The 15519-nt window shown below is 46.2% G+C and overlaps 1 protein-coding gene across 1 annotated transcript in view; it reads right to left on the minus strand.

The window, feature by feature from the left end:
- Positions 1 to 15519, minus strand: part of CPXM2 (carboxypeptidase X (M14 family), member 2) — a 135026-nt gene that overhangs the window by 82085 nt on the left and 37422 nt on the right. The window contains exon 3 of the mRNA XM_006867463.1: positions 9112 to 9221. Within this exon, the coding sequence (XP_006867525.1) occupies positions 9112 to 9221 (110 nt within the window). The remainder of the gene's footprint in view (positions 1 to 9111; positions 9222 to 15519) is intronic.

The raw sequence follows: 15519 nt of genomic DNA on the forward strand, positions 1-15519 counted from the left end.
TCTATAGGATGCCTCCGAGAAGCCAAGACAAAGCCACATTTATCCCTTTCTGTTTAATAATGCAGGAAATGCTGGACACTGTCTGCAGAGATTTCAACTAGAAGTGGATGAAATAAAGCATTGGACTCCTTACAGAAATAATAAGATAATCTTTAATATTCCATTAGCATGGTGGAGTCCTGGTGTGGTGCTGTAGGATAAGCGCTGGACTGCTAAATGCAAAGCCGGCTGTTCAAACCCACCAGCCAGTCCTTTGAAACTCTATACAGGGTTGCTATGAGTCTGAACCGACTCTATGGCACTTACCAAGAGCACCATGGTTGTAGATTGATAGTAAATCAAGGTACTTGGGTGGCGGAAGTGGTTTATGATCAGCGACTAACCTAGAAGATGACCGTTTGAATGCACCCAGTGGGTTCCACGGAAGAAATGCTTGACAATCCACTTCCATGAAGACAGCCATTAAGAAAACCCTATGGAGCGGTTCTGGTCGTAACATAATGGGGTTGCCATCAGTAGAAACCATTCTGACCGCATCGGGTTTGATGTTGTTTTGCTTGTTTGGGGATTAAGATGAAACAATTCTCCCTGTAGGACAGAGGGCTTTGCTTTTTATACAGAAAACAACACATCTCAAAAGGCCTCTGCTGTTGCGAAAGTGCTGGCTCGCCCCGTGCATATTTCATGGTCACAAGCTGCTTCTATACAGAAACATCTGGAAGCAAATTAAAAAGTTACGTCCAAGTGGAGGCAACTATTTACTGATTCCTGTATAACCGACTTAGAGCTATCACTCTGCAGACAGAGCTCCGGGCTACTTTGACGGAAACAGAATGAAGTGGTAGTTTTTAAGATACTTTTTGAGGGGGAAAAATATCTCTGCAATGTCTGGAACTTTCTAAGTTACCTGTGACATGCTACCATTAGTTGGGAGGTGGCAAGTAGATCTAAAAATGTTAGATGTCACATCTGATTAACAGTGAAGTAGAAACCAAAAATCCTCGCCACTGGACCAATAAACAACATTCTTATCAATGGAGAAAAAAATTGAGGTTGTGAAAAACTTCATTTTTCTTGGATCAACCATTAACATTCATGGGACAGCAGACAAGAAATCAAATGACGTATCACGTTAAGCAAATCTGCTGCCCAAGACCTTTTTAAAGTGTTGAAGAGCAAAGATGTCAGCTTGAGGACTAAGGTGCGCCTGACCCAAGCCATGGTATTTTCAGTAACCTCATATGCATGAGAAAGCTGGACAGTGAATAAGGAAGACTGTAGAAGAACTGATCCATTTGAGTTTTAGTGTTGGAAGAGAATGTTGAAAGTATCATGAACAACCAAAGGAACCAATAGATCTGTGTTGAAAGAAGTGGAGCCACAGTGCTCCTTGGAGACCAAGATGGCCAAACTTCATCTCTCATACTTTGGACACATTGTCAGGAGGGACCAGTCGCTGGAGAAGGATATCATGTTTGGTAAGGTGGAGGGTCAGAGAAAAAGAGGAAGACCCCCAACGAGATGGATTGGCAAAATGGCAGCATCAATGAGGTCAAGCGTGGCAACAATTGTGAGGTTGGCCCAGGATCAGGCAATGTTTTGTTCTGTTGTGCATAGGGTCGCTCTGAGTCGGTACCAACTCCTTGGCACCTAACAACAACAACAACAACAACAAGCTAATCTACCAGAAAACTGGTTACTGTGGTTTTGTATCTGTCTACTGTCCTGTTGTGGTGCCCTAGGATAAGCACTCAACTTCAAAGTCAGAGGTTCAAGCTCACCAGTCGCTCCTCAGAAACTCTATACAGGGTCACGATAAGTCAGAACCAACACAACGGCACTTAACAATAACAACAACACTGTCAATAAGCTTCCGTGCTAAACTTTTGATACAGCCATAAAACGGATCCTTCTACAAATATGCAGAGAACCAATTCACCAGTTGCTACGCAGACAACTTTGACCCCTGGTGACTTCAGGTGTGTCCGAGTAGCACTGTGCTCCAGAGGGCTTCAGTGGTTGATTGTTTGGTAGTAGAAAGCCAGGTCTTTCTTCTGAGACAATTCTGAGTGAATCAGAAGGTTGGCAGTCAGTGTGCTAACTGTTTGTACCAACCAAGGACAAGCAGAGTTTTGCCCCAATTTAGACCTTAACTGGCTGTCAAGTTGGTTAAAGAAATGCTCATTATTTTTGAAGACATTTTCAAAACTCTAAATCCAAAGAAAGTAATAATCATCCAGAGTTGGAAATAAAAACATTTAAACATGAAATCTGTTAAACATACTGTAAATCGTTTGTTAATTGTTTTTAAAAGAAAAAGGGAACTAGACTAAAAGAAAAATAAACAATATATTTCACAGCAACATTCTGGTTTAATTCAATTAAATTCTGGAAAACGATTTGGCCAATACAATTGCACATCTACGTGGCTCGATTTTCAGAACGAGTAATTATTTATTCACCTGTCGGCGATCCAGGTAAAGCTCAACAATACTCCTCAAACTCTTGTCTTTGGAATCCCGTATGATCCAAGGTCAAGTCCTGGTGCCTCAACTCATTATTTGGATATTTCTCATTAGATCAGTGGAGTCCTTGGGTGGTACCAAGAGTCAACATCCTCGGCTGTTAATAAATGTTAGAAGTGTGAGGTCATCCAGACACACCTCAGAAGAAAGACCTGGCTGTCTACTACTGGCAGATCAACCACTGAAAGATCAACTAGTGTTCCTCTTTGGTCCTCGTGCTCGGGTGGGGCCAGGGGGGTGTACTATTGACAGGGACCAGGGCGCTGTCTGACAAACCTGCCAGTGACAAACACACACAGTGTCAGGAAGCCCCAGAATGATCCCCGTCTCAGAGATGGCACGAGCCCGCGTCTTCCCCTCTGCGTCATGACAGTACACTTCACCTGCCTTAAAACCAGAGGGGCTGTAGTGTTGGGGTTCCATCCCAGTGGGTCCTCCAGGGACCAGGGAGGCTCTTGTTACTACGGGGTTCCCATCAACATCTGCTGCTTGTTCCACTCTCGGTACTTCTCCCGTGCTTACGATGTAAGATTCTTGTGAACAAGAACAGTACATTGCAATTATCCAAGTCAGTTTTTATAACGAACTTTCCAAGAGGGTGGTCATTTAAAATGCCAAGTCCTGTTATTCCCATAAAAATCCAGCATTTGGCGTCCAGACACCGTCTCCCAGACTGCTTCTTGAAACCAGATGCAGAACAAAATCTCTTTATCAGAATAAGCATGGCATTCTTTTGGATTGTAAACTACACCATCATTCTTACTGTTTCCTTTGCAGCACCTAGCTCATAAAAACCAGTTACCATCAAGTTGATTCCAACTCACGGCAACTCTACATGCTTCCGAGTATAGGGCTCTGAGGGCTGTGACCTTTCAGGAGATCACCAGGTCTTTCTTCCAAGTCACCTCTGGATGGGTCCAAACTACCAACCTTCTGATTAGCATCTGAGCACTTAGCTATTTGCACTTCCCAGGAGGGGTCTCTGGAGTCCTGGTGTGGTGCTATGGGTTAATGTGCTGGACTGCAAGGTTGGTTTGAGCTGCAAGATCAGTAGTTTAGACTCACAAGCAGCTCTTTGGAAACTGTATACAGGATGGTTATGGGTCAGAACCGATTCGTGCTGTCGACCCGTAGTGACCCTGAACAGCGTTTCTGAGGCTGTAAATCTTTATGGGAGCAGAAAGCCTCATCTTTCTTCCACAGAGCAGTTGGTAGTTTTGAACTGCTGACCCTGAAGATCGCAGCCCAATTTGTAACCACTACGCTACCAGAGCTTAGGAGCTCCCTAATCAGTTATTGTAACATTAACTCTGACTCATGACAACCCCAGTGTCTCAGAGTAGAACTGCTCCATAGAGTTTTCAATGGTTATGGTCTTTTGCCTAGTGGTTACGAATAGGGCTGTTATCCTCAAGGTCAGCAGTTCAAAACTACCAGCTGTTCCGTGGGAGAAAGAGGAGGCTTTCTCCTCCCGTAAAGATTTACAGCCTCAGAACCCCTGTATAGGGTCGCTATGAGTCGGAAGCAACTCCATGGAACATCACAACAAAAGCAGCAAAGTGGTCTTTTGGAAGCAGAGCTCCAGGCTTTTCTTCTGAGGCACTGCCGAGTACAAACCACCAACCTTTGCGTTAACAGACCTGGGCTTATCCCTCGCACCAACCAGGAACTCTATAACCAGCTGCCATGGAGTGTACAGAGTTGAACGATGCTCCACCTGGTTGTTGAGGCTGTGACCTTTGGGAAGCAGGTTTCCAGGTCTTTCTTCTGACGCACCAACCTTCCAGTTAACTGCCAAGTGCTTATGTTTGAACATCACCCGAGGAATCCTGGTACATATGAAGCTCCCAGTGAGCAGGATTTTGTGAACCAGATACAAGCTGGAGATGAAACTCCCAGAGTGTTGGATAGGTCTGAAGGGGCAGAGGGCTGGGTGTGGGCCTCGAGGTAGAGAGGTGTGGGAGGGGCACGGGTGACACCCAGGAAAGCAATGCTGCCCCAGGTGCCAGGATAAGAGCGGCTCTGCCATCGGAGCCCCAGGTACAGGGATGCATAGGTTGCAGGGAGGTGGCCGTGTGGTTGTGGACGGGAGCTTGTTGAGCTGTCTGAAGAGAGGAATCCAGATCTCCAGGAGAAACCTTGGTTCCATGTTCCGTAACTGACGTGTGTCTTCCGCAGGGCACATAGCAAGCCAAGGGTCTTGTCCTTCTTCAAATTGTATAGTTCATTTCCATTGTAAAATCCCAACAGCACATTGGAATTGTATCCAACACCAGCATCCAGGTGCTCTGTGGTAGCCTTCTAATGGAATCATTGAAGAACAGCCAGCGGTGGCTGTAAGTGAGGCTGAAAGCTGTCATCACTCGAACCAGACATCTCAAGGAAGAGGTGCAGGAGGTGGGCTTTTTCAAGGAAACAAACTCTGAGTCATTTCTAACATGCATGTGACCTAAAGTGTGTCTCACAGAGGGTCATAAGCTGTGACCAGACCACCTGGTCCAGAGGGGCTAATGCCATGGTCCCCCATTTGTGCCTACTGCATGTCACCTCCTTTTTCCAAACAATGATCTGAGCATCAACTTTATTTATTCCCTATTATAGACAAGAAGGGGTCCTGGTGGGCGCTGCATGATAATGCGTTGGACCACAAAGTCATGTTGAGCCACAAGGTCGGCAGTTCAAACCCACCCACCAGCCATTCCTTGGAAACCCTACACAGGTTTGCTATGAATCAGAACCAACTCAATGGCACTTGACAACAACAACAACCAGAGGCAGGGAAACAAAGGCCTGGTGGCACCATGAGTTAAGCACCAGGCTTGTTAATTGGAAGGTTGGTGGTTCGAATCCACCAGCTGCTCTTCAGGAGACATATGAGGCTGTCTGTTTCCATGAAGATTCACAGCCTTGGAAGCCAAGTGGGGCAGCAGTTATACCTGGTCCTTCAGGGTTGAAATCAACTCGACAGCCATGGGTTTGGTGTTTAGGAGACAAGACGCCTGGTGATCGTGGCGCTCCATTCATGTTCTCGCAGTGTTGCGTTGCTCTGATCACACGTCAGAGTTTCACTGACTTGACTTTGCAGCCTTAGGGATCAAAGGGGAGCCCAGTCTTTTGGGATGGAGACTGCTAAGGTGGTTACTGTTAGCTGCTGTCCAGTCAATTCCGACTACAGTGACCTCATGTGTGTCAGAACGGCACTCCACAGGGCTTTCAAGCGCAGACTTTTCAGAAGCAGATGGTCAGGCTGCTCTTCTGTGGTGCCTCTGGGTGGGATTGAACCAACAGCCTAAAGGCTGCACCATCGAGGAGGCCACCCTAATCATGTTGGTGGGTTAAATCTGGTAGACAGTGGTGCTGAACTTCCGGCCTTCGTCTGTGAGTCAGGTAAATCCATGGGGTCCTCAAAGGAGTCTGTGGGATCAGGACTGTGATGAGCTGCTCTTAGATGACCCACCTTGATCCAGGTCACCTTCCAGGATCAAGGCAGCCTAATCCACTTGTGGGTCCTGGGGGTTGGCGTGATGTGCTCTTAGAGACTCGGAATGGTCATTTCCAATGGTCTGTCTGTTGGTGTATTCATGGCTGACGAAACCAACTAATGTTTCCAAATGAGGTGGCAGTGTGCCAAGATCCAAGTGAGTTAGTGGGAAAGGTTCTGGGGACACAGTAAGGGTCAGGCCTTTCTCTCCTGCTGAACTGGACTCTTCCTTCAATCCCTGGAGAGGTAGCATGTCCCAGTGTGCTGGTGACACATGCAGGTTGGCTTTCTCTCTGAGCGTATGTTGTCAGATTCATAGAACTGTGCTCCTTGGAAACCCTATACTGGGTCGCTATGGGTCAGAATCAATTCAACGGCACTTCCAACAACAACAACTTAAGAGAAAAAGGGTTTGCGGTTACGTTGAAGGGCCAAAGTCCTCCGCTTAAAATGAAGGAAAAGAGACAGGGGTTTCTATTATAACAAGACAAATGCAGTCCTAGGGAAACAAGTTCACAGTCTGAACACTCTTAAGCTACCAAAGCAAGTTCTGGGCTCCAGGCAGATCATTCAAAGCCCAAGAAATCTTCTCACTAAAAAAATAAAAAAAGGTAATCTTAAAAATATATAGTTTAAAAGATGAGCTAAGTTGGAGTCTGGTGTGGAGTTGTAGGATAAGCACTCGACCTCAAGGTTGGTTTGAACCATAAGGTCAGCAGTTCAAGCTGCTCCTCAGAAGCCTTATACAGGGTCACTATAAATCCGAACTGACTTGATGGCATTTAACAACAAGTTCTTTTAAAATAAAAGAGTGACAGCTATAATGATAGGATTTAAAAACTCAAAGAGAAACAAAAAAACCACAACCTTTGTGTCAATTCCAACTCATAGTGACCCTGTATAGGGTTTCTTTACAGGAACAGCAAGCTTCATCTTTCTCCTGGTGGGTTTGAACTGCCGACATTGCAGTTAACAGTCCAATACTTACCTTACACTGCCAAAAACAGTGGCAGTGCCAGGTGAGTAAACCAACATGAGGCCATTATCAAAACAGAGACCCATGTGTATGTACTAGCGAGAACCCCAGTTGTACCCAGAGCATGCCCTGTGCCTCTCTCAGCTAACTTGAGAGGCAGTTTTGGGGAGTTGTTGGGAGCAACAACTGTAGGTTTAAAGCCGCTTGGTGTCTCCTGGGACATCCCCACCACATCCATTGTGAGCCCCGCCTGGCATGTCTGTTTCTAGAGAATAAAGTAATACCAATCAGGGTACTTTTCTCACGATAAGGAAGAAAGGAAATAATGCCCGAAAGGACTTGGCACAGTGCCGGTAGTCATTAGACCATCATTCACCATCTGGTAGAGATCAGAAGCATCTTATGGGCAGGGAATAAACCAGAAGATTCCCATCTGTGTGCCTTTGAGTGCCCAACACATAACAGGCACTTTACAATGGTCTGTGGAAGGAATGGATTCTAATGGTGTGGATATTATCATTGCATCTGAGGACCAGAGACTCCAAGTCTCTGAGAAGGTGGGCAGCTTGCCTACAGCCACTCAGATACTGCAGGGCAGACCCAGCACCCATGCCTGCAAGCTCGGGCGTTCCTGGTGAATCACCACCAGGTCCATGCCCAAGGCATCTGAGCCAGGAGAGGAGTGGAGGAAACTCCCTCACTGCTCTGTGGCAGAAGACACAGTTTTCTCATTTTGATACTGGAGAGCTTCTCTTGCATGAAATCCAATTAGCTGACACACCAAAAAAATCCTCACCTGGGAGACAAAACAGGGCTATGTCTAGACCGCCCTTGGAACTAGGGGGTATGTTTGGGGGGTCGACTTCCACCGTACACCTGGGGCTATGGAACTACATGTCAAGGGGTTTTGATTCTTGAAGGCGCGACAAGAAAAGGGGGCCTGGCTTTGTCATCGTTCATCTTTGGGGCGGGGGCTGTGTACAAACCCATGCACACATGCTTCGGGCCTGTCTCCCTCTGTGGTTAGCACCAGGTGACCCTGGAAACATCTACTCCACATGATGAAAGCAGGTGGAGGATTTTCTTGTTGTTAGCTGCCATCGCATCAGCCCCCCATGCAGGAGACCTCGTGCGCAATGGGATCAGACTGTTGTCATCCACAGGGTGCTCATTGGCTGATGTTTCAGAAGCAGATAGCCAGCTCTTTCTACCTAGTCTGCTTTATTCTGGAAGCTCCACTGAACCTGTCCAGAATCATAGAGTACATAAGCCTCCATTGACAGACAGAGAGGGACTGTACTGGCCAATAACTGAACCCAGGTCTCCCGCATTCTACCACTAAGCCACCACTGCTCTCTCAAAGGGTCTTATGTTGTTTTGCACCATCCAATCAATTCCTTAGACACCCCTCAAACCTGGAACTGGATCCACTCCAGAGATCAACTTTCAGTCAAACTGTGGGGAGTGTGCCCCCCAGAACCATCAACCATACGAGCTCAAAAGGGAAACGTTTGCCTAAAAACAAACATCGGACGGCGGCAAGAAAGATGTTCTAATATAAACAGGATCCAGGGAGGAAGCGGAACAAAACCTGTTACAGGGAAGAGACTGCAGCTAAAGTCACAAATCAAAACGTGGATGCATTGTTGAATGGGCAATTAATTCGTTCTGCAAACTTTCACTCAAACCACAATAAAATGCCCAAAAAAAAAAAAAGACTAGTAAGTAAATAATAGTATAATATGCAAAATTAAAATATCCAGTAAAGTCTTGACTCTTAAAAAAAATAATAAGACGACAGCCTTGGACACCCCATGGTTGCTGTAAGCCAGAATGAACTCGTTGGCAATGGGGTGTTGGAGTGTTGGTTTCATTTTGCTTTGTTGTTTGGGTCTATCACCTTGGCAATGAGCAATGCAATCAAAACAAAACCAAATTAGTTGCCATTGAATGGATTCCAACTCATGACACATCATGTGTGTGAATGTAGAACTATTATGTTCTGTCGGGTTTCATTGGCCAATGATTTTTTAATAGATCTCCAAGACTTTCTTCCACAGTGAATCCAGTGGACTTGAACCACTGCACTTAGGTTGAGTTTAGTGTTATTCTTCCTGCGGGGCAGGTACCTGGATGTTGAGTCTCCCTCGATGGGCCCCCAGACCGTAGCGCTTGGCTGTGGATGCATGGAGCTGGAAGTCTGTGATCTTTAATGTTTCCAGTCCAATAGGTGGGCAACCTGGAAAACATAATGCGTGTGAAAAACAAGGACAGATGTTGAAATGCATTCCTGATTTTCTGAATCTGGTCATGTGCTTTTCCTGTTTTCCCCTGGGTTCCTTCTCACCAGAACAGCCTTGCCACTTGGGAACACTGGACGGCCTAGGTCTTCAGACATGGGTCCTTCAATGGCCAACATTATACCAATGTTCTTCCAAGGGAGCATTTGCTTTCTGATTTTTAGTTCATCTTTGTTTTGGATTTTGCTCTAATATTCCTTCTCTATGGCATACTGATTTGTGCTGGACTGCTAAGAAGGCAGTTCAAATCCATCAGCTGCTCCTTGGAAACCCTACACAGAGTCACTATGAATCAGAGTCAACTCAAGGTCACCTAACAATAAACAAGATGACACAATGGGTTAAGCATTAAATTGCTAACCAAAAAGTCAACAGTTCGAGCCCACCAACTATTCCATGGGAGAAATATAAGACAGCCTGCTCCCATAAAGACCTCGTCTCAGAAATCCTATGAAACAGTTTTACTCTGTTCTATTGGAGTCCTATGGAGCTCTGGTAGCGTAGTGGTTACAAATCAGGCTGTGAACCACAAGGTCACCAGTTCAAAACTAGCTGTTCTGTGGGAGAAAGATGAGGCTTTCTGCTCCTGTAAAGATTTACAGCCTCGGAAACCCTGTACAGGGTCGGAACTGATTCCATGGCACACAACAACAACATTGGAGTCCTGGTGTGGTGCTGTAGGATAAGCACTAGACCACAAGATTGGTTTGAATGGCAAGCTAGGCAGTTCAAACCCACCAGCTGCTCTCAGAAACCCTATACAGGGTCGCCACGAGTCAGAACCAGCTCAACGGCACTTACAAGCACAGTTGCTGAGTTGGGATTGATTTGAAGGCAGTAGGTTTACTGTTGCCCATGCCGCTATCAGAGCCTGTTATCAATGACGCATCCAGCTAGTTACGGGAAGGAGTATGATCAGATAGACAGTTCAGGCTGAGTGGGTGGTTGAGCTCTGCAAATTCATCAGACCTGATTGTCTCTGAACCGGGAACTCTGTCGTTTGTATTGCATATCCTAACGAACAGACAAGCATCTACTGCCTTCTGTTCTGGACAGAACTGGCAGTTGGTAAGTGCTGTCAAGACAGTTCCAACTCATACAGATGTGTATAGGGTTTCTGGGGAGCTGCTGGTGGGTTTGAACCACCAACCTTGTGATTAACAGTCCAGTGCTTATCCTACCATGCCACACCAGGACCCTGGTAACAGGTTGGTGGGATTTGCCCTGGGAATGAAAATACTGGGACTTGGACAGACCTTTGACGATCATCCCATAAAACCTTGTATGGAATTAAGACCCGGGGGAGAATCCAGCCTCCAGACTCCTGGTCTGCTGTTCCCACCTCCCTCTCCCCATCCCCATCACACACACACACAAGGCTGTAAAGTCTCACAGGGATCATTCTACCCTTAAACATTTGACCTTATGGGAAGAAAACCAGAAATGTTGGAATGCCCAGTGTCTTCCAGTCAAATCCGACTCAAAGCAACCCTAGTGGACAGAGTAGACCTACTGGATATCTTTACAGACACTAACCACCTCCTCTCTCACACAGTCCCAAACATAAAAAGTGTGGAGAAATCAAAGATTCCTGAAATGATCCATTTTCCCTCAAACAAAGCCTCCATGACCCCGAAGGTGGAAGCATTAGATGGTGCCTGGTCACTGCTGCTGACACTCTGAAAGGGATCCCAATAGGAGGTGCGGGATAGAGTGGGCAAAACTGGGAAACAAAACTCAAAATAAGACTCACTGGTCTGCAGAGACTGGTGGAAGTCCCGAGACTATGGCCCTTAGGCAGACTTCAGGCCTAGAACTGAACTCACCCCCCACCCCCATCCCCAGCTCAACCTCCAGCCAAACAATAGATCAATAAGGTAAATAAGAACACCAAGGGGATGGGAGGTCCTTGGAACAATCAATCACATGAGATCACAAGGGCAGAGTTTGCCCAGAGATAAAGCTCAGAAGGCAGGAAGGGGTGCGGTGGGGGGGGAATGACACATCGAAATGATAAACACAGGGATGAAGTGGGAAGAGTGTTGTCACCTTGTGGGGACTGGAATTAATACCATGAAACTCAATGTGTATGAATTCTTAGATGGAAAGTCAAATGGCTCTGTCAACCTTAACCCAAATCACCATAAAAAGGTTAAAGAAAAATCAATTAATAAATGCAATTGAATAAGTAAATGTCTGCAATCAGGAAGTTTGAAGACCAGAACCCCAAAGTGGTGACTTCATGATGAACTGTAATATAGTCATAGTCCAGTTGAGTTTAGTGCGCCAACTAATGAGGTAATCTGTAGGTTTAAAGGATTTGAGGTAAATGGGAAACTCGTCCACACTCTTCATCCCTCCTCTGTTTTCTGCTTCATTCCTACAAGGTCCCTGCAGTCACTCAGAAGTCATTGTAATAATGGCCACAGCTCTGTACTTGAGCCCATCTGTTCTGCCAGCCGGCCATGGCAGCCTCAAGTCCAACATGCTCGCTGCAGCCCTCCCCTGGCAAAAACCATCTTTGTGGGTTTAAAAAGCCAAATACTCGAATCCTGAGAACCGTGTGGGTGAAGAGAACATGAGACAAGTGTGAACAGAACACTTCAGGAAAATGTTAATTAGACTGATGATGGGTCAGAATCTGGAGGACAGAGAGAGATTGTCATACATCAACGATGACTCCACACTTCTCTTGAAGACAGCGTGTGGCTTCAGGGACACCTTGGGCTGAGCTGAGCACCGCTCCCAGCAAGGGTAAGATATAGGAACCCCTGCCTCCTTCTACCGCACATTTAATTAGCTCTGTCCCTTGTCAAAATTCTCTGCACTGCAGCTACTGCCTACAATGGATGTCAGTCCTATGGCGTACAATGATTCATCATCCTTATCATCCTCACCAGAAATCACCTGCATACACATCAGCTCTAATCCACCATGTGCGTCCACTGGATGTCCTATCCCAGATGTCCTGATGGCCCAGACGTACGTCACCAGACACAATAAGAACGCAATGATGCAAGTTAGATTTCTGAATCTGGAAGGTACGTTCTAGTCCCAGCCCACTGCCATAGAGCTGACTCTACGCACAGAAACCCTATAGGGCCGAGGACTGTCCCACAAGATTTCCAAGGCTGCGAATCTATAGGGAATCAGATGGTACATCTTTCCCCGAGAGTGGTTGGTGGGTTGGAGGTGAGCACTTTAACCTCTGTGCCACCTCACTCTTTCAATTCCAGAGTTATTAAGTGCCATCAAGCCAACTTGTTGTTGTTGTAGTAGCAACCCAGTGTAGAGTTTCTGAAGAGCAACTGGTGAGTTTGAACCACTGACCCTAAAGTTCAAACCAGCCCTGTGGTCCAGTGCTTATGCTATAGCAGCACGTCAGGACTCCTAGCAACTCTGGAGAGCATCACTTCCAAGGCTGTAAATCTTTACGAGAGCAGAAAGTCTCATCTTTCTCCCGCAGAGTGGCTGGTGCGCTCAAACCCCTGATCTTGTGGTTTGTAGTCCAGTGTTTATTGTATGGAGTCATTGCACTCCCTTCAGTTCCAGTGTTGTTGTTGTTAAGTGCCGTGGAGTCGGTTCCAACTCATAGAAGCCCTGTATAGGGTTTCCGAGGAGGAGAACCACTATCCTTTTGGTTCAAACCAACACTGCAGCCCAGTGCATTTACCCGCAGCACCACACCAAGACTCAGTTCCAGTACTCTCCCCAAATTCCCAAATGCATTCAAAGGTAGTGATTTCGGGAGCAATAGGGCTAATGTTAGAATAACTAACTACCATGAGCCAGGCAGGGATATGTTGTGATTTAATTTTCATAATGGCCACAAGAGATGGGCATTTTCTTGCCCATTCTGCACACAAGCAAACTGAGACCTAGTAGAATGAAATAAATTGAAACAGCTGCTCAGTATCCTTGTTGTTAAGTTGTGTTGAGTTGCTTCTGATTCATAGCGACCCAAATAGGGTTTCCGACGGTAAATCTTTGCGGGAGCAGGGAGGCTGTAGTTTTCAGTACACTGCTTATCATATAAAGCCACTGTGCTCCCCAAGTATCCAAGTTAGAATTGGAAAATCAAGTGCATCATAAAATCCCAGACTGATCTGAGCACTCCGGAGTGTTTACAGACATATGGTGTCCACGTGAATTCAGAGGGCCACGGGGAAGGCGGGCAGAGGACGGGGGTGAGGCGCCAGGTTTGCCTTAGGTTTGGTGTACTTGGGTGGACACCAGGAAAACGAGCTGGAGCTGAGGCAGGCGTCACCAGTTGGCACAGGGAGTTTGGAGTTGAGGTTGCCTGGCCCACTTTGAGGCCCTGCTGGGAAACAAAGTGAAGACTTCGTCAGGATATCCAGAGCTCTGCCAAGGACAAGGTCACAGCCTCTCTGAATTTTTGCTTTCATTGTCGCCTGCTGATTGAATAGCTCTGACTTAGGAAATTCTTTCCTTCGCCTTTCTGAACTTGGCATTGCCTTTGATAGACGAGGGTGGAGGCAGCTTCCGGGTGTGCTGGAGAATGTGTCTGCAGCGGCTCTTTGCCAGTTCAGACACTACTGACTCCCAGAGGACCCCGGCCACTCCCAGGGTCTTCTCAGGAATAGGCGCTGGTCTCAGCCTGATCTCATGACCACTGGAAAGCTCTCTATGACCCATCCCCTTTGGAACAAGTGCAGCCCCCACCCTGACTCTCCTGGGAAGCCTGTCTAAATTTATGATGGCCCAGGCCCCTCCCCAAGACTTTGGACCAAGCACTGATCTAAAGCTTCCAGGACATTCTTCTGAACCAGTAGTGTGGACAACCACAGCCCTCAGGAGCCCCACAGACCTGGCTGGTGTCTCTTAGCTCTCAGTCTAGCACAGCTCTGAGATTTTCTTCCCCAGGTCATGCAGGAATTGATGGAGAAAGCCCTCAGAGAGCTGGGTATCCATCTGAGCTATGGCAGGGCTGAGGCTGACTGAAGCCACTTCAGCCTGGACTCAGCCATGACTGCCTCCAGATTCTGAAGCTCATTTCATTCTCAAATGTCCAGCTCAGTGATTGCCTCATCTGGAAAGACTTGGAAGACTGCCCCCGAAAGCATGTGAAAGCTGGGCAATGAACGTGGAAAAGGGAAGAAGAATGACGCATTTCACTTACGGTATGAAGAAAACAAAAATCCTCACCACTGGACCAATAATAAATAACATCATGATAAATGAAGTTGTCATGAAGATTCATGTTGTCAAAGATTGAAGTTGTCAAAGACTTCATTTTGCTTGGATCCACTATCAACATTCATGGAAGCAGCAGTCAAGAAATCAAAAGACATACTGCATTAGGCACATCTGCTGCACAAGACCTCTTTAAAGTGTTCAAGAGAAAGGATGTCAGTTTGGGGACTAAGGTACACCTGCTCCAAGCTATGGTATTTTTAATAGCAGCATATGCATGTAAAAGTTGGACAGTGAGCAAGGAAGAGTGTAGAAGAACTAATGCATTTGAGTTACACTGCTGAAGAAGAACATTAAAAGTACCAAAGACTGATAAAAGAGCAAACAAATGTGCGTTGGAAAAACTACTGCCAGAATGTTCCTTAGAGGATGGGATGGTGAGACTTCATCTCTCCTACTTCAGACATATTATCAGGAGGAACCAGTCTCTGAAAAAGGACATCATGCTAGGTCAAGTGGAGGTTCAGCAAAGAAGAGGAAGACCCCCAATGAGATGGATTGGCACGGTGGCAGCAGCAATGGGCTCAAGATTAACAATGATGAGAATGGCGCAGGATTGAGCAGTGTTTCATTCTGCTGTGCCTACATCACTATGCACAATATGAGCCAGAACCAACTCGAGGGCACCTAACAACAACAAATTGGTGAGGCTTATTGAGTACATCATGGCTGCCAAAAGAATGTATAATTCCGTTTTGAAATAAGTATAGCCAGAATGTTCCTTTAATGAAGGTCAAAGACGACAGCCTTTGGTATGGGTTGCATCTCAATGTAAAGAAAACAAAAATCCTCACCACTGGACCAATAAACAACATCCATATCAATGGAGAAAAGATTGAAGTTGTCAAGGACTTCATTTTGCTCAGTTCAACCATCAACACTCATGGAAGCAGCAGTCAAGAAATCAAAAGACATATTGCATTAGGCAAATCTGCTGCACAAGAACTTTTTAAAGTGGTGAAGAGCAAAGATGTCAGCATGAGATCTAAGGTGCGCCTGACCCAAGCCATGGTATTTTCAATA

Source organism: Chrysochloris asiatica, unplaced genomic scaffold (assembly GCF_000296735.1).
Source record: "Chrysochloris asiatica unplaced genomic scaffold, ChrAsi1.0 scaffold00105, whole genome shotgun sequence".
NCBI lineage: Eukaryota > Metazoa > Chordata > Mammalia > Afrosoricida > Chrysochloridae > Chrysochloris > Chrysochloris asiatica.